Below are 19041 nucleotides of genomic sequence, written 5' to 3'. Positions count from 1 at the left end.
TGACTTTCAAAATTATATGACCTAACTTTTGTTTAACAAGTTTATGCCCTGATTTGGAATCTTTTGGGTAACTTCAGAATATAGAATATAAAACAGTGCAGGGGCTTTGGCTCACAATGTTATGCTGGCCTTTTAACAAACTAAGATCAATCAAACCCCTCCCTCCTACACCAGTCTCTATTTTTCTATCTTCTTTGTGTCTATCTATGAGTTTTTTAAATGCCCCTATGCACTCACCATTCTGTGTGTAAAGAATTCATCTCTGACATCCACCCTCTACTTTCCTCCAATCACCTTAAAGTTATCCACCCTAGTATTAGCTATTTCAGCCCTGGGAAAAGTCTTTGGCTATCCACACTATCTATACATCTTATCATCTCGTACACTTCTATCAAGTCACCTTTCGTCTTTCTTTGCTGTAAAGAGAAAGCTTGCTCAACCATTTCTCATTGGTCATGCTCTCTAATCCAGAAAACATCCTGGTAAATGCCCTCTGCATCCTCTCTGAAGCTCCAACGTCATTCCTATAGTGAGATGAATTGACATGGGAAGGTTGAGAGGAAATACTTACAAAGAGATGTGTTGGAAGTATTTTTGCAAGAGTAGTTTATAAAGTTGGTAGTTGAAGTGTATGAGAGCTAGCTTTAATATTACTTTATAAATTGAACACAGTTGGCAATTATTTTTCATAATACATTCAACCATATTACTGAAGTCAACAAATTCCGATACGAAAACATAAAAGTCTGCAGATGCTGGAATCTGGATCAACAAACAAGGTGCAGCAGGAAATTTGTGGGTCAGGCAGCATTCTAAGAAGGGAAATGGATAGTTGGCATTTTGAATAGAGACCCTTCTTCGGGCAATTTTTCTCCAAGTCCCAAGATGCTATTTTTAGCTTGTAGTATGGACTCTCAATGCCTTCCCGGCTGAAACAGGTTGAGCTGTAGTTGGACATACAGGCAAGATCTCTAAGCTCTCCCAGTGTCTGTCCTCCATGAGCGTGCTCAGTTTGCATCTCCTCTCCTGATGGTGCATTGAATGTACCAATTTCAGTGGTTCTTGCGGGAATTCTCATGCGTTGTGCAGTTTGGCAAAAGGCTAAAGAAGTATTCTTGTTCCTTTTCCCAATTGTTTTCCAAATGTGTCAGCAATTTGATCTAAAGGTTGAAGGTGCAAACAGGTCTTTAAACCATTGGCATGCTGAGTAGACCTCCTTCATCTGGGCATTTTGAGATTTAATGTGATGTAGATGCCGAAATCCATAATGCTGGTTTCACTTAATGCTCAGGCAGTCTTGGAGGGTGAACTGAATGGCCCACTCTTCACTTTTGATCTTCCCTACTTTCTCCTTCATCACTAAGATTGTCTTGTTCCCTGTAGTCTAAAATGGTCCATTTCAGACTGCTGGAAGCATTTTTTCTATCTAAGAATTCTGAAGTTTTGCATTTCCAAATATAGTGCACAGTGGATGGTTACTCACTGAGTGCATTGATAAGATTCCCCAGAACCTCCAATTAAAAAGCCTTTAGCTATCTGAAGAAAACAGTTTGTTGGCAGATCAAAATTTGATATGGTACAAAGCTAACAGTTTACTGCCCAGCAGTGATTCCAGCTTCCGACACCTAGAATCCACATAGCAGTGTACATCTCCCACTCCCACTTGTCCACTCGGGGAGGATCTTAGCCCAAAACATCAACTGTTCTCTTCCCTCCATACGAGCTGCCTGACTTGCTATGTCCCACCAGATTTTGCGTTGTGCGAGATTTCCACCTGCACAATCTCTTGCGTTGACACCCAAGGTCGAAGCCCTTTTGTTTGCCTAGAGGCGTACAGTACAGAAGTAGAGCCTTTCACCCAACTGATTCAGGCCGACCACGATTCCCAACTCATCTGCTCCTGTTTCTAGTGTTTAATCCATATCCCTAAAAACTTTCCCGATCTATGCACCTGTCCACGTTCCCTTTGTATGTTGATGTAACTGTCCATGTTCCCTTTGTATGCTGTTGTAACTGTCCATGTTCCCTTTGTTTGTTGTACCTGTCCACATTCCCTTTGTATTTTGTTGTAACTGTCCACGTTCCCATTGTATGTTGTTGTAACTGTCCACGTTCCCATTGTATGTTGTTGTACCTGTCCACGTTCCCATTGTATGTTGTTGCTGTACCTGTCTCAACCACTTTCTCTGGCAGGTTATTACCTATTCTGATCACCTTTTGTGTGATGAAAGGTTATCCCCTGGGTTCCTATCAAATCTTTCCCCCTCTCACATGAAATCTGCCCTCTAGTTCTTTATTCCCCAACCCTTGGAAAAGTACTATATGCATTGACTCTATCTATTCCCCTTGGAACTTTATACTCCACTGTCAGATCATTCCTTATTCTCCTGGCTCCTGTCCATCTCTTTCCATATCTCAGTCCTGACAACATTCTTTTAAATCTCTTGTGCATACCTTCCAGCTTAATGGCATTTTTCCTGAATTGAATGGAATTGACTTTATTTCTTACATCCTTCATATACATGCGTAAAAATCTTTACATTATGTCTCAGTCTAAATGTGCAATTTCTAGTAATTTATAATAGTAAGTAGAACAGGACAGTCAATATAACATAGGAATACAATTGTATCAGCATAAATTAATCAGTCTGATGTCTGGTGGAAGAAGCTGTCCCGGAACCTGTTGGTCCTGGCTCTTATGCTATAGTACCGTTTCCCGGATGGTAGCAGCTGCAACAGTTTGTGGTTGTGGTGACTTGGGTTCCCAATGATCCTTTCTGCACACTTGTCTCTGTAAATGTCCTGAACAGTGGGCAACTCACATCTATAGATGCGCCGGGTTTTCTGCAACACTCTCTGTAGAGACCTGCGATTGAGGGAGGTACAGTTCCCATACCAGACAGTGATGCAGCCAGTCAGGATGCTCTCAGTTGTGCCTTTCTAGAAAGTTCTTAGGATTTGGTGGCCCGTAGCGAACTTTTTCATCTGTCTGAGATGAAAGAGGCGCTGTTGTGCTTTTTCACCACACAGCTGGTGTGTACAGACCACGTGAGATCCTGGGTGATGTTTATGCTGAGGAATTTAAAGCTGTTCACCCTCTCAACCTCAGGTCCATGGATGTCAATAGGGGTGAGTCTGTCTCCATTTTTCCTGTAGTCCACAACCTGCTCCTTTGTTTTTGCAACATTGAGGGAGAGGTTGTTTTCTTGAGACCACTGTGTCAGGGTGATGACTTCATCAGGGTGTAGGCTGCCTCATTATTTTTTTAATATAATTTTTATTGAGTTTTCAAAGTGATTACATAGAATGATAATATATACCCTCCCCCCTCCCCTTAACCCTTCCCCCTGATATATACCCCTAACTGAAAAAAAAAGAAAAAAGAAAGAGAAAAAGCAAGAAGAGCTGCCTGGATATTGGAAGGTTTCCACATGCTCCATGGGATTCAAAATAAATTTAGTATATTTACTTATTACTTTCCCCAAGGGACCAACATCTTTATCATTGGAGCAACTAAATATGCCATCTTATCTTTTGTAAATAAGGGCACCAAATATTCAAAAGGGCTGCCTCATTATTATTTGAGATTGGGCCAATCTGCATAGTTTCATCAGCAAGTTTAATTAGTAGATTGGAGCTGTGGGTGGGACACCGTCATGGGTATACAGAGAGTAAAGGAGGGGGCTTAGTACACAGCCCTGAGGTGCATCTGTGTTGAGAGTCAGAGGGGCCGAGGTGAGGGAGACCACTCTTACTATCTACCAGCAATCTGACAGGAAGTCCAGGATCCAGCTACACAAGGCAGGGTGAAGTTCGAGATCGCGAAGCTTCTTGTCGAGCCTAGAGGGAATTATGGTGTTGAATGCTGAACTGTAGTCCAAGAACAGCATTCTCACATAAGCATCCCTTTTCTCCAGGTGTGTAAGGACGCTATTGTATCATTTGTTGATCGGTTGTTTTGGAAACACAGAAACAAAGAAAACCTACAGCACAATACCGGCCCTTCGGCCCACAAAGCTGTGCCAAACATGTCCTTTCCTTAGAACTACCTAGGCTTACTCACAACCCTCTATTTTTCTAAGCTCCATGTATCCATCCAGGAGTCTCTTAAAATATCCTATTATTTCCACCTTCGCCACCGTTGCCGGCGGCCCATTCCACTCACTCACCACTCTCTGTGTAAAAAACTTACCCCTGACATCTCCTCTGTACCTACTTCCAAGCACCTTAAAACTGTGCCCTCTGGTGCTAGCCAATTCAGCCCTGTGGAAAAAGCCTCTGTCTATCCACATGATCAATGACTCTCATCATCTTGCACACCTCTATCAGGTCACCTCTCGTCCTCCGTCGCTCCAAGGAGAAAAGACAGAATTGACTCAATCTATTCTCATAAGGCATGTTCCCCAATCCAGGTAACATCCTTGTAAATCTCCTCTACACCCTTTCTATGGTTTCCACATTCTTCCGATAGTGAGGCGACCAGAACTGGGCACAGTACTCCAACTGGGGTCTGAGCAGGGTCCTATACAGCTACAACATTACCTCTCGGCTCTCAAACTCAATCCTACAATTAATGAAGGCCAATGCTCCATATGCCTTCTTAACCACAGAGCCAACCTGCATAGCAGCTTTGAGTGTCCTATTGACTCGGACCCCAAGATCCCTCTGATCCTCCACACTGCCAAGAATCTTACCATTAATACTATATTCTGCCATCATATTTGACCTACCAAAATGAACTCCATCTGCCACTTCTCAGCCCAGTTTTGCATCCTATCAATGTCCCGCTGTAACCTCTGATAGCCCTCCACACTTTCCACAACACCCCCAACATTTGTGTCACCAGCAAGTTTACTAATCCATCCCTCCACTTTCTCATCCAGGTCATTTATAAAAATCACGAAGAGTAGGGGTCCCAGAACAGATCCCTGAGGCACACCACAGGGCACCAGCCTCCATGCAGAATATGACCTGTCTACAACCACTCTTTGCCTTCTGTGGGCAAGCCAGTTCTGGATCCACAAAGCAATGTCCCCTTGGATCCCATGCCTCCTTACTTTCTCAATAAGCCTTGCATGGGGTACCTTATCAAATGCCTTGCTGAAATCCATATACGCTACATCTACTGCTCTACCTTCATCAATGTGTTTAATCACATCCTCAAAAAATTCAATCAGGCTCGTAAGGCACGACCTGCCTTTGACAAAGCCATGCTGACTATTCCAAATCATATTGTACCTCTCCAAATGTTCATAAGTCCTCCCTCTCAGGATCTCCTCCATCAACTTACCAACCACTGAAGTAAGACTCCTTGGTGTATAATTTCCTGGGCTATCTCTACTCCCTTTCTCAAATAAGCGAACAACATCTGCAACCCTCCAATCCTCCGGAACCTCTCCCGTCCTCATTGGTGATGCAAAGATCATCGCCAGAGGCTCAGCAATCTCCTCCCTCGCCTCCCACAGTAACCTGGGGTACATCTCATCCGGTCCCGGCGACTTACCCAACTTGATGCTTTCCAAAAGCTCCAGCACATCCTCTTTCTTAATATCTACATGCTCAAGCTTTTCAGTCCGCTGCAAGTCATCCCTACAATCACCAAGATCCTTTTCCATAGTGAATACTGAAGCAAAGTATTCATTAAGTACCTCTGCTATTTCCTCCGGTTCCATACACACTTTCCCACTGTCACATTTGATAGGTCCTATTCTCTCATGACTTATCCTCTTACTCTTCACATACTTGTAGAATGCCTTGGGGTTTTCCTTAATCCTGCCCGTCAAGGCCTTCTCATGGCCCCTTCTGGCTCTCCTAATTTCCTTCTTAAGCTCCTTCCTGTTAGCCTTATAATTTTCTAGATCTCTAACATTACCTAGCTCTCTGAAGCTTTTGTAAGCTTTTCTTTTCTTCTTGACTGGATTTATTACAGCCTTTGTACACCACGGTTCCTGTACCCGACAATAACTTCCCTGCCTCATTGGAATGTACCTATGCAGAACTCCACACAAATATCCCCCCTGAACATTTGCCACATTTCTTCTGTACCTTTCCCTGAGAATATGTTCCCAATTTAAGCTTCCAAGTTCCTGCCTGTTAGCCTCGTAATTCCCTTTACTCCAATTAAACACTTTTCTAACTTGTCTGTTCCGATCTCTCTCCAATGCTATCGTAAAGGAGACAGAATTATGATCACTATCTCCAAAATGCTCTCCCACTGAGAGACCTGACCCCTGACCAGGTTCATTTCCCAATACCAGATCAGTACCACCTCTCCTCTTGTAGACTTATCTGCATATTGTGCCAAGAAACCTTCCTAAACACACCTAACAAACTTCATCCCATCTAAACCCCTTGCTTTAGGGAGATGCCAATCGATATTTGGGAAATTAAAATCACCCATCACGACAGCTCTTATTATTACACCTTTCCGGGATCTGTTTCGCTATCTGCTCCTTGATAACCCTGTTACTATTAGGTGGCCTATATTAAAAAAAACACTCAGTAAAGTTATTGACCCCTTCCTGTTCCTCACCTCCACCCACAGAGACTCTGTAGACAATCCCTCCATGGCGTCCACCTTTTCTGCAGCTGTGACACTATCTCTGATTAACAGTGTTATGCCCCCACCTCTTTTGCCCCCTTCCCTGTCCTTTCTGAAACATCTAAAACCCGGCACTTGAAGTAGCCATTTGCCCCTGAGCCATCCAAGTCTCTGTAATGGCCACAACATCATATCTCCAAGTACTGATCCACGCTCTGAGCTCATCTGCTTTGTTCACAATACTCCTTGCGTTAAAAAAGACACATCTCAAACTGTCGGTCTGAGCGCGTCCCTTCTCTATACCTGCCTATCCTCCCTCACACACTGTCTCCAAGCTTTCTCTATTTGTGAGCCAACTGCCTCTTCCTCCGTCTCTTCAGTTTGGTTCCCACCCCTCAGCAATTCTAGATTAAACTCTCCCCGATAGCCTTAGCAAACCTCCACCAGGATATTGGTCCCCCTTGGATTCAAGTGCAACCCGTCCTTTTTGTACAGGTCACACCTGCCCCAAAAGAGGTCCCAATGATCCAGAAATCTGAATCCCTGCCCCCTGCTCCAATTCCTCAGCCATGCGTTTATCCTCCACCTCACTATTCCTATGCTCACTGTCACATGGCACAGGCAGTAATCCCGAGATTACTACCTTTGTGGTCCTGCTTCTCAAATTCCTTCCTATTTCCCTGTAGTCTGTTTTCAGGACCTCTTCCCTTTTCCTGCCTATGTCATTGGTATCACTTTCATTTGTGCCCAGTCACCAATTTTCAATATGAACCAGAACTCTTAGAGTACAACTCAGAAACGGGCCATGCTGAACTATTATTCTGCCAAGTCCCATTGACCTGCAGCTGGATCACAGCCATCCATGTCCCCCTCGTCCAAGTACTTATTTAAACATCTCCTACATTTGAAATCAAACCTGCATGCACCACTGCTCCTGCCATTTCTCACCACTGTCTGAGTGAACAGGTTCCCCCTTATGTTCCCTTTAGGCATTTCAACTTTCATTCTTAACCTATGACCTCTAATGCTAGACTCACCCAACCTCTGGAAAAAGTCAACTTACATTTACCCTATCTATATCCCTTAAAATTTTGTATATCTCTTCCAAATCTCCTCTCTTTCTCTTCGGGTTAAGGGGATCAAATCCTATCCTATTGAAGCTTTCCTGAGAGCTGAGGTCCTCAAATCTCGGCACCTTGTAAATTTCGTCTGTACTCTTTCAATCTTATTCATTTCTTTCCTGTATGTAAGTGACTAAAACTACACAAAATGGTCTAAGTTAGACCTCACCAATGTCTTATACAACTTTAACATACCACCTGAACTGTTGTAGAGTAGTGAATCTGCAGAATTCTTTGCGACAGGCAGTAGTGGAGGCCAGATCTTTATGTATATTTAAGGCAGAGGTTGATAGATCCTTGAGTGGTTAGGGTATGTTGGGATACAGGGAGAAGGCAAGAAGTTGGAGCTGAGAGGAAACTTGGATCAGTCATGATGAAATGGAGCAGACTCGATGGGCCAAATGGCCTAATTCTGTTCCTCTATCTTTTGGTCTTTTATGCAATACTTTGATGTATACAGGCATATGTGTCAAAAGGTCTACCTGTGGTATCACTTCCAAGGAATTATGGATTCGTACTCCCAGATCCCTCTGCTCGATCACACTCCTCATACAGTGCCATACTGTGTCAGACCCACCCTGTTTCGTTCTCACATTTAATGTGCATTAAATTCCACTTGATATTTTTCCAGCTGGTTCAGATCCTGCCTTTGCTGTCCACTTCAAAAATTTGCTGATCCTCCTTACCTCATTATCATCCAGATCACTGATGTAGATGACGAACAACAAAGGACTAATCCCTGTGGCACACCACTAGTCACAGGTCTCCAGTCAGAGGCAACCATCTTACACCACTCTCTGGTTTCTCACATGAAGCCAACGTTGAATTCAATTTACTACCTCATCCTGAATGCCAAATGGCTGAACCAGTGAGTCTTAGCTCAGTGATTGGTAAGATGACGGAGAAGATCCTGAGAGGCAGGATTTCTGAACATTCGGAGAGGTATAACATGATTAGGAATAGTCAGCATGGCTTTGTCAAGGGCAGGCCGTGCCTTGCGAGCCTGATTGAATTTTTTGAGGATGTGTCTAAACACATTGATGAAGGAAGAGCAGTAGATGTGGTGCAGGGGTCGGCAATCTTTTTGCCTCTCTAGGCTGGATCACGTATTAATGAGCTGACGGTGGGTCAGATAAATGCCATAAAAAACTTGAAGTATGGGAATTATCCATTTAAATACATCTAGTTATGTTTTGCCTCAAATTAATGAATAACGCATGCTAGAAAATCATTTGTGCTTTACCAAGGATGCCAATTAGTAATCAATTAACTCAGTTTAGTTGCAATTTATTTCAATCAAGGCATCTTTTGAATCTATTAAAAGGACACAAAGAATCTTTAAACATATAACATATGACCATGATACATGATGCATTGAAAGTTGAGGTCACTCCTTGCAAGTTGAGCAGTGTCTCTCAAGTCTGAGCAGTCATCAAGCACAATTGAAAAAAATTGCAATTCGTTGCAGGCATCCCTTAAACAACATTTAACATCTGCTGACATTTCTTAACTCACCGTGTGATCGTTCTTGCTGACAGGCTGATAGATGCAAATAAAGATTTCTTTTCAGAACAAACAATATCCACCACTGCCAGTAAACATTCTTTGACAAACTCTCCATCTGTAAAAGGATTCATCTTTTCTGCAATATGTTCTGAGACCGTAGCTGGCATGGGTATTTCCTTCGCTTTCTCTGCTTTTCTTGGCAAAAATTGACGTTTGTTTTCCGAAACTAGCCTTCATTCGCTCAACTTCATCTTCCCTTGCTTGCCCAGTAAACTTGTTAAAATTTCCACTATGGCGGATCTCGTAATGTCGCCTGATATTTGCTACCTTCTTCACAGCAACATTTTCTAGGCAAATGAGACAAACTGGTTTCCCAGCTTGCTCTATGAAGAAGTAATTTAGTGTCCAAGTGTCTTGGAAATTTCGGCACTCAGTGTCTACCTTCCTGCGTTTTGTATTCGTTGCCATTGGAATTTTTTTCTTTGATTTTATTTCGAAACGCAAGTTATTCAACAAGTATCGTAGCACATGTAAATATCTGGATATTTAGCGTGAATTTCTTGTGTTAAAACACAGTGACGCTGTTTCTGTTTACAAATTTGAACTATCCCATCTGAAAACCTGCGCGTGCACGGAGAGTATCTAATACATATTAATAAGGTAGTCTGCCTTCCCGTCATTCGTACACAGGTTTCCCCGCCATCCAAAGGTAGGGCGTTCCTATGAAACGGTTCATAAGCCGCAATGTCGTAAAGCGAAGAAGCAATTACCATTTATTTATCTGGGAAAATTTTGTGAGCGTTTGCAGACCCAAAGATAACCTACCAAATCATGCCAAATAACACATAAAACCTAAAATAACAGTAACATATAGTAAAAGCAGGAATGATATGATATAGATACACAGCCTATATAAAGTAGAAATACTTCTCTACAACGATTGCCTGCACAGATCTCCGTAGTGAAAATCTCACGCAAGCGCTGTTGGCATAAACCCGCTCTCCAGTAACCTTTAAACTGTGAAGCTGCCAAATCTACCAAATAACACGTAAAAATACACAGCCTATATAAAGTAGGAATAATGTATGTACAGTGTAGTATCACTTACCGGAATTGGGAAGACAGCTCAGAGCACACTGATGATGATGATTAGGTGCTGCCCGACACATATATGTCAGCGCAGATCAGAGGCGATTGCTGATTGCATCGCCTCTGATCTGGGCCGATAATTACGTGCTAGGCGGCACCTAATTAATTAGCATGTTTATTTCGGCTTTTTCTTAAAGATATTCTGTGTGCCTCCCAGCTACCGCTGCGTTCTCTGCGAATCGGTACAGTATCTGTCCGGGGCCTGGGTGTTGGGGTGGTGGGACACGGGGGTGTCATCTCATCGTCAATCAGGGCAGGCAGCTCATCTTCTCCTATGACTGCCTGCCTTGATGTCGAAGGTCGAGGTTCGTCATCTGCTGTGGAGGATGTGGAAGGCTTGCTTGATTGCTGAGCCTCGTGGATTTTTCTATCATACAGTTGTTTCTAAGCACTCAAACCATCCTGCAAATATCCCCTAAACCTATGTACCCTTTCAAAATTAAAGTTGTACTTTATCATTGCAGCAAAAATCTCACGCAGTTGCTTCACTTTTCTGCATTCTGTTTCAATTGTTATCCTTTCCTCTTCCAATTGCAACAGCTCTTCATCTATCAGTTCTTGGTCATGGGATGCCAAAACCTCTTCAACATCATCTTTGTCAACTTCCACAAGCCAAACTCACTTTGTCCTTGCTTCATTCACCACGATCGAAACGCTTAATTATGTCTAGTTTTACAATAAGTGTAACACCCTTACTCTTTCAGGCTTTTCCGACACCTTAGAACTCATCTTGCTAACGGCTGCTCAATGCAACGTGTTAAAGCAATGCCGTTCCGAATCCGGGGCAGAGTGGCTGCTCGGAGCGCGCGCTGCCTTTTATCGCACGCTGCTTTTCTTCATAACAGTGAAAACACCTTCTGAAAGCGAAAACAGGGTACTAATGTAGGTCTTTCGTAACAGTGAGGTTTCGTAAAGCGAATGTTCGAAAAGCGGGGGACACCTGTGTACCAGTGTTTGGTTTGGAACAAAACAGAACCTGGGGCCAGTGTAACAAGGCACCATGCATGTCCATCAGTGTGGTCGCGTGAAACACTCAGAATAAGGAAAAATCGCTCGCGGGCCAGATACGCATAGTATCCCAATATTTGCTCGCGGGCCAAATCTGGCCCGCAGGCCGTAGGTTGCCTACCCCTGAAGTAGGATTTCAGCTAGGCATTTGATAAGGTACCCCATGCAAGGCTTATTGAGAAAGTAAGGAGGCATGGGATCCAAGGAGACCTTGCTTTGTGGATCCAGAACTGGCTTGCCCACAGAAGGCAAAGAGTGGTTGTACCCATGTTATATTCTGCATGGAGGTCGGTGACCAGTGGTGTGCCTCAGGGATCTGTTCTGGGACCCTTACTCTTCATGATTTTTATAAATGACCTGGATGAGGAAGTGGAGGGATGGGTTAGTAAATTTTCTGATGACACAAAGGTTGGGGTGTTGTGGATAGTGTGGAGGGCTGTCAGAGGTTACAGCGGGACATTGATAGGATGCAAAACTGGGCTGAGAAGTGGCAGATGGAGTTCAGCCCAGAGAAGTGTGAGGTGGTTCATTTTGGTAAGTCAGTTATGATGGCAGAATATAGTATTAATGGTAAGACTCTTGGCAGTGTGGAGGATCAGAGGGATCTTGGGGTCCGAGTCCATAGGACACTCAAAGCAGCTGTGCAGGTTGGCTCTGTGGTTAAGAAGACCTACAGTGTATTGGCCTTCATCAATCGTGGAATTGAATTTAGGAACCGAGAGGTAATGTTGCAACTATATAGGACCCTGGTCAGACCCCACTTGGAGTACTGTACTCAGTTCTGGTCACCTCACTACAGGAAGGATGTGGAAGCCATAGAAAGGGTGCAGAGGAGATTTACAAGGACGTTGCCTGGATTGGAGAGCATGCCTTATGAGAATAGGTTGAGTGAACTTGGCCTTTTCTCCTTGGAGCGATGGAGGATGAGAGGTGACCTGATAGAGGTGTACAAGATGATGAGAGGCACTGATCATGTGGATAGTCAGAGGCTTTTTCCCAGGGCTGAAATGGTTGCCACAAGAAGACACAGGTTTAAGGTGCTTGGGAGTAGATATAGAAGAGATGTCAGGGGTAAGTTTTTTTACTCAGAGAGTGGTGAGTGTGTGGAATGGCTGCCGGCAACGGTGGTGGAGGTGAATACGATAAGGTCTTTTAATAGACTTTTGGATAGGTACATGGAGCTTAGAAAAATAGAGGGCTATAGGAAAGCCTTGTAATTTCTAAGGCAGGGACATGTTCGGCACAACTTTGTGGGCCAAAGGGCCTGTATTGTGCTGTAGGTTTTCTACGTTTACTAACCCATCCCTCCACTTCCTCATCCAGGTCATTTATAAAAATCGCAAAGAGAAGGGGTGCCAGAACAGATCCCTGAGGCACACCACTGGTCACCGGCCTCCATGCAGAATATGACCCGTTTACAACCATACTTTGCCTTCTGTGGGCAAGCCAGTTCTGGATCCACAAAGAGCAATGTCCCCTTTTATCCCATGCCTCCTTACTTTCTCAACAAGCCTTACATGGGGTACCTTGTGAAATGCCTTGCTAAAATCCGTATACACTACACCTACGTCTCTACCTTCATCAATATGTTTAGTCACATCCTCAAAAAATTCAATCAGGCTCGTTAGACACAACCTGCCTTTGACTACGCCATGCTGTCTATTCCTAATCATATTATGCCTCTCCAAGTGTTCATAAAGCCTGTCTCTCAGGATCTTCTTCATCAACTTACCAACCACTGAAGTAAGACACACTGGGCTACAATTTCCTGGGCTATCCTTACTCCTTTTCTCAAATAAGGGAACAACATCCGCAACCCTCCAATCCTCCGGAACCTCTCCCGTCCTCATTGATGATGCAAAAATCATCGCCAGAGGCTCAGCAGTCTCCTCCCTTGGTACATCCTGTCCGGTCCCGGTGACTTATCCAACTTGATGCTTTCTAAAAGCTCCAGTACATCCTTTTTCTTAATATCTACATGCTCAAGCTTTTCAGTCCACTGCAAGTCATCCCTACAATCACCTTTTGTAAGTTCTTCTTGACTAGATTTACAACAGACTTTGTACACCACGTTTCTTTCTTAAGCGTTTTCTTAGATTTCTTATATTCTTCAAGTACCTCATTTGTTCCTTGCGGCCAAAACCTGTTACACACCACCTTCTTTCTCTTAATATTTCTTGAAAGCCAAGGTTCTTTAAACCTATTATCCTTGCCTTTTATTCTGAGGGGAACATGCAATCTCAGTACTCTCAAAACTTCACTTTTAAGAGCCCCCCTCTTACCAAGTACACCTTTTCCAGAAAACAATCCATCCCAATCCACTATCCAGATCCTTTCTGATGTCATCAAAATTGACCTTTCTTCTATTTAGAATCTCAACCTGAGAACTGGACCTATCCTTCTCCATAATTATCTTGACACTAATGGAATTATGATCACTAGATGCAAAAGTGTTACCTAACACACACTCCTGTCATCTGCCCTGTCTCATTTCCCAATCAGAGATCCAATGTCCCACTATCTCTAGCTGGGACCTCTATATATTAATTAAGGAAACTTTTCTGAACATATTTAACAAACTCTCTCCCATCTATCCCTTTTATAGTATGGGAGTCCTAGTTAACATGTTGAAAGTTCAAATCACCTACTATCATATTCGTTCTTACATTTCTTGCAAACGTCTGCTATCTAAATTAGTTCCTGTTAATTCTGCTGACTTGAGTGGCCTATAATATAATCCTATTAACATGGTCATAGCTTTCTTATTCTTCAGCTTTACTCATATAGCATCAGTAGATGAGCTGTCCAGGCCTCTAGGCTGTTCTGTCTGAGCATTTCCATTACATTTTAGTAATACCCCTCCCACCCCATCCACCCTGCTGTATGATGTCTAAAACAACAGACTCCCGTAACAGCGATAAACACAAGAATTTCTGCAGATGCTGGAAATCCAAAACAAAAGACTGAAAATACTGGAGGAACTCGGCAGGTCAGGCAACATCTATGGAAATGAATAAACAGTGGGCTACCTGTCCTGCTCCTCCTGCAACCAGGCCACAATGTCATAATTCCACACGCTGATCCATGCTCTAAGCTGATCTGCCGTACCTACAATACTCCTTGCATTGAAATAGACACAACTCAGAACATTAACCCTACCGTGCTTATCATTTAGATTTCTGTCTTTGTACGTAGGCTTAATGACATCTTTCCCCACAGACACTGCACTTTTTGCCCTGGCACTCTGGTTCCCGCCCCCCCCCCCCCCCCGCAACTCTAGTTCAAAGCTGCTGGAGCAGCATGAGCAAATCTTCACTCAAGGATGATGGTTCTCCTCCTGTTCGGGTGCATACCATTCCGTCTGTACAGTCCTCACCTTCCCTGAAGGAGAGCCCAATTATCCAAAAATCTCAAGCCTTTCCAGCACCCTTTGCCACATGCTAAGCTGTATTAACTTCCTATTTCTGACATCACTAGCATGTGGCACAGGTAGCATTCCTGAGATCAGAATCTTGGAGGTCCTGTCAGCTAACTCGCTGAACTCATTTTGTCGGACCTACCTGTGTCATTGGTACTGACATGAACCATGATGTATGGCTGCTCACCCTCCTGTTTAAGAATGCTATGGTCTCAATCCAAGATGTCCGTGACCTGGGTACTTGGGAGGCAATGTACCATCATCCACAGAGTCTCCTGTCTGTCCCCCTACCCTAACTGATGAATCCCCTATCACTATAGCTTGCCACCCCCCCCCACTTCCCTTCTGAGTTATGAAGCCAGACTCAGTGCCACAGCCCTGAACACGGGCTTTCTTCTGCTTCTGATATATTATCCCAGTCCCACGTGCTCTAATCTTGTTGATTTATCTCCCTTGTTGAAAGCCTTTCATGCATTCAGGTTCATGATATCAAAGTCAAAGTTCAGTTTATTGTCATGTGCACAACCATGTCACATTATGACAGGTTCCAAAGAAAAAGTACATGCAACAGCATCGCACACATAGCATCAGACCAGCAGCATTCACAAGATGAGCACAATTTAACAAAATTACTGTTCATAATATGTTTTACAAGAAAGAACACAATCAGAATGAAACCGTCCACTGTTGTGCCAAATGACCGAAGTGGTCACACCGCTGCTGTAATGATATGTGATGAGTGTTGTGCTTTTAGTTCAAGAACTGAATGGTTGAAGGAATGTAGCTGTTCTTGAATTTAGTGGTGTGTGACTTCAGGCTTTTGTACCTCCTGCTGGAAGTTAGCCGTGAGATGGCATGGGCTGGATGGTGGGGATCTTTGATGATGGATGTTGTCCTCCTCACATAGATGAGGAGAGAGATGCTGATGATGTACTGGGGTGGAGTTGACTACACTCTGCTGTTTCTTGCGTTTCTATGTTTTTGAATTGCCATTCCAGTTCATGATGCAACTCTTCAGGATACTTTCAACAGTACATCTGCAGGAGTTTGTTAGTGTTTTCGCTGATGTGCTGAATCCCCTTACTCTCTTTGGAAAGTAAAGTGCTTTCCCACGTGCTGGGCCCAGGACAAGTAACTATCCATGTTGACTCTGCTTGAGTTTGCAGCTCTTGTCCGATACCATTGAAGCTGGTGCGGAGGTGATAAATCCACTCATGTTGCTAACAGATGTGATTTACACTGCCTAGTTCCCTTCTTATCTCATGGATCATGTCAAGTATATTTGATTTGTATTTAGGTACTGTATACTTGGCCCCATCTATAATTTGCATGCTTTAAAAATATTAATGAAGTGTTTTTCTCTTTTTCCTGCCTGATTTTGGATTCTGGGGGATTTCTTTCATGTATTTGGCTGCTGAAACAGTTTGAGGATCTTTCTAACTGTCTCTTGACAAGAACTACTTCAGGAGGGCAGTGGTGGGACCACAGAAATCAGGAGATGTTTACAACTTTCTTTAAGGCCAGCAGCAAACACTGGGACTTCACAACTGGCAGCCAAGGAAATGCCAGGGTAGATTCAGGGCAAAGAGGCCTGCCCCTACCCATATCCTAGGTTATTTCCAAAGCCTCCCGAAATAACACTCCCCTTTTGCTTTCTCCATCAGATGTGTGCAACAGTACCAACCTTCCGGAAGTTGAAATCATCAGTCTCCTGGAAGAACAGCTGCCTCATTACAAGCTAAGAGCTGATACAATTTATGGTTATGATTATGACGACTGGCTTCATACACCCCTCATATCTCCAGATGTTAATATCGACCTCACCAATGAACAAATAGAAGAGACACTAAAATACATGCGTAAGTGGTTGATGGCATTTACCTTGTAAGATTTGGGAGAAATCTCATTCTTGTGGGAAACTGAAAGCTGGCAGGGGGTGTTGGGCATGTAAATCAAATCAAACATCTTTGGGGTTTCCTATGTGTCGTTTGTCAGGTATTCAGCCTTTGTACTGAACTTACTGGGGTTTAGTAAACTGCATATTAAAGACATAACAAAAAGGATCTGAAGCTAGTTAACTGGTCATTTTCCAAAAAATGTATCAATAATAATCTCACTCCATCCTTGTCATTCTTGTCTCCCCAATTATTTAACAGTAAGCCAGTCTGTCTATCCACTTCCCCATTCTCCACACTGGGGGCAATTTACGGTGCTCAATTAGCTCACCAACCTGTGCGCCCTTAGAATGGGAAAGAAAATTGGGGCACCTGAGGGAATCCCAAATGGTCACAGGGAGAATGTGCAAGCTCCGTGCAAACACCACCAGATTGAACTTGAGTGCTGTGAGATGATACCAGCCTCCTAATAAGGTATAACGTTAAAAAAAATTGAGATACAGTGTGGAGTCGGCCTTTCCGGCCCTCTGAGCTGTACCGCCTAGTATCCCCAGATTTAATTCTAGTCTAATCACGGGACAGTTTATAATGACCAACAGGCAGGGCTGTGGGACGACACTGGAGCATTGGGAGAACCCCCATGCAGTCCCAGGGAGAACATACAAACTCCCTGTAGTGTGGGAATTGGGAGAACCCCCATGCAGTCCCAGGGAGAACATACAAAACTCCCTACAGCGTGGGAATTGGGAGAAACCCCATGCAGTCCCAGGGAGAACATACAAACTCCCTGTAGTGTGGGAATTGGGAGAAACCCCATGCAGTCCCAGGGAGAACATACAAAACTCCCTACAGCGTGGGAATTGAACCCAGGTCGCCTGTATTGTGACACATTGTGCTAACAGTTTGCTACTGTGCCACCCCTTTTCCTTTGCTTTTTATAGAAAGTAGTAAAAATGTTAGGTTTTGCTTATTTGAAAGTGCTGCTGTTTTCTACAAATTGGATGTACATATAGATAATGTTAGCAATGTTACCAATGGTTCAACAAATACATTTCCTTTCACTGGTTATTGGTTTAAAGAAGTGTTGTGATCTTTTGAACTGACATATTTGTTTCATTTGGACAACACGTATAATGTCCTTTGGGATTAGTAGTTCTTTGGATGAAGCAATTTAACCTGCCTGCAGTGTGTAAGGCTTGGCTGACAGGCTAGGATTTTTATTTTCAGCAATTTAACCTGCCTGCAGTAGATGTGTCAGACTCTAACTGCAAGCATACTCTCTCAACAGTTGGGGACAGTGTTGCCTTGATCATTACCCACAGTCACTTGTATCATCCAGCTGTTCACTTTCTCCTTTCCATTTATCTTTTGTATTATGTAAACTAAGTTCTTGAAGAAGCAGCTTGCTTGGGAGCAGAGGTGAGATACAACCATCTGTGACATTTTTCATGCAGCTTGTGCTGTTCATCATCAGGGACCCCCAAAACCCAGAATATGCTCTCTTCTCACTGCTGCCTTCAGGAAGAAGGTACAGGAGCCTCAGGACTCTCACCACTAGGTTCAAGAACGGTTATTAGCCTTCAACTATCAGGCTTTCGAACCAAAGGGGATAACTCCACACAACTTGTCCCATCATTGAAGTGTTTCCACAACTTGTGTATTCATTTTCTTTTTTTTAATTTTATTTTTATTTGGATAAGGTATTCACAAGTAATACATAAACTTTTTTTTAAACATATATAACCTTTTCCATTTTTTATGTAAGTAAATCTATATTAATTTGTACATTCACAAGTGCACATTAAGATAATATAGAAAATAATCAGGCACTCAAATAGATGTTTATGTGCAATTGTAATTCAACTCTATTAAACTAAATAATGATAATAGTTATCAAAAATATTAATAATAGTGATGGAATACTAATTTCCATGTATCTCTTCTGGTCCAAAATTTCCCCAGATCTTTTCTTGTATTAGTTCCACATTTTCCAAAAAAAAAGAACAGTAAACATTCGAGTCAAGGGTGCTTACATTAACACTATTACTATGTTGGTGAGACAAACAGTATAAATCATTAGGAGAGTCATCTAAAGTCTGCTCGCTCTGGGGTTATAAATTCAATCCATTTATTCCAAATTTGATAAAATTTTCCCTTTTGAATTCTCAAAGAGTAGGTCATCTTTTCCATTTTAAATATTTCCAAAATGATTTCATGCCAATCTTCTAATGTAGGTGATGTTGGATTTAACCATTTTCTGGTGATTGATTTCTTACTTGCCACTAAAAGGGCCTGCAGCAGATTTATATCTTTCTTCTGTTCCAAAAATAATACATGCCCCAAGTAGAGAGTCTCAAAGTTCAGAGGTATCTGAGCCTTAACTACCTCAACTAATCTTCTGTG

The 19041-nt window shown here is 43.0% G+C and overlaps 1 protein-coding gene across 4 annotated transcripts in view; it reads left to right on the top strand.

The window, feature by feature from the left end:
• trak1a (trafficking protein, kinesin binding 1a) overlaps window positions 1-19041 on the top strand; it is a 268008-nt gene that overhangs the window by 117074 nt on the left and 131893 nt on the right. For all 4 annotated transcript variants that reach the window (XM_063070077.1, XM_063070074.1, XM_063070073.1 and 1 more), the window contains one exon: window positions 16408-16602. In XM_063070077.1, coding sequence (XP_062926147.1) covers window positions 16599-16602 — 4 coding nt within the window. In that variant the 5' untranslated portion in view covers window positions 16408-16598. The remainder of the gene's footprint in view (window positions 1-16407; window positions 16603-19041) is intronic.

This window comes from Mobula hypostoma, chromosome 17 (genome assembly GCF_963921235.1).
Source record: "Mobula hypostoma chromosome 17, sMobHyp1.1, whole genome shotgun sequence".
Taxonomy (NCBI): Eukaryota; Metazoa; Chordata; class Chondrichthyes; order Myliobatiformes; family Myliobatidae; genus Mobula; species Mobula hypostoma.
The sequence above is the reverse complement of the archived record's forward strand: the minus strand, read 5'-3'. Positions and strand labels throughout refer to the sequence as shown.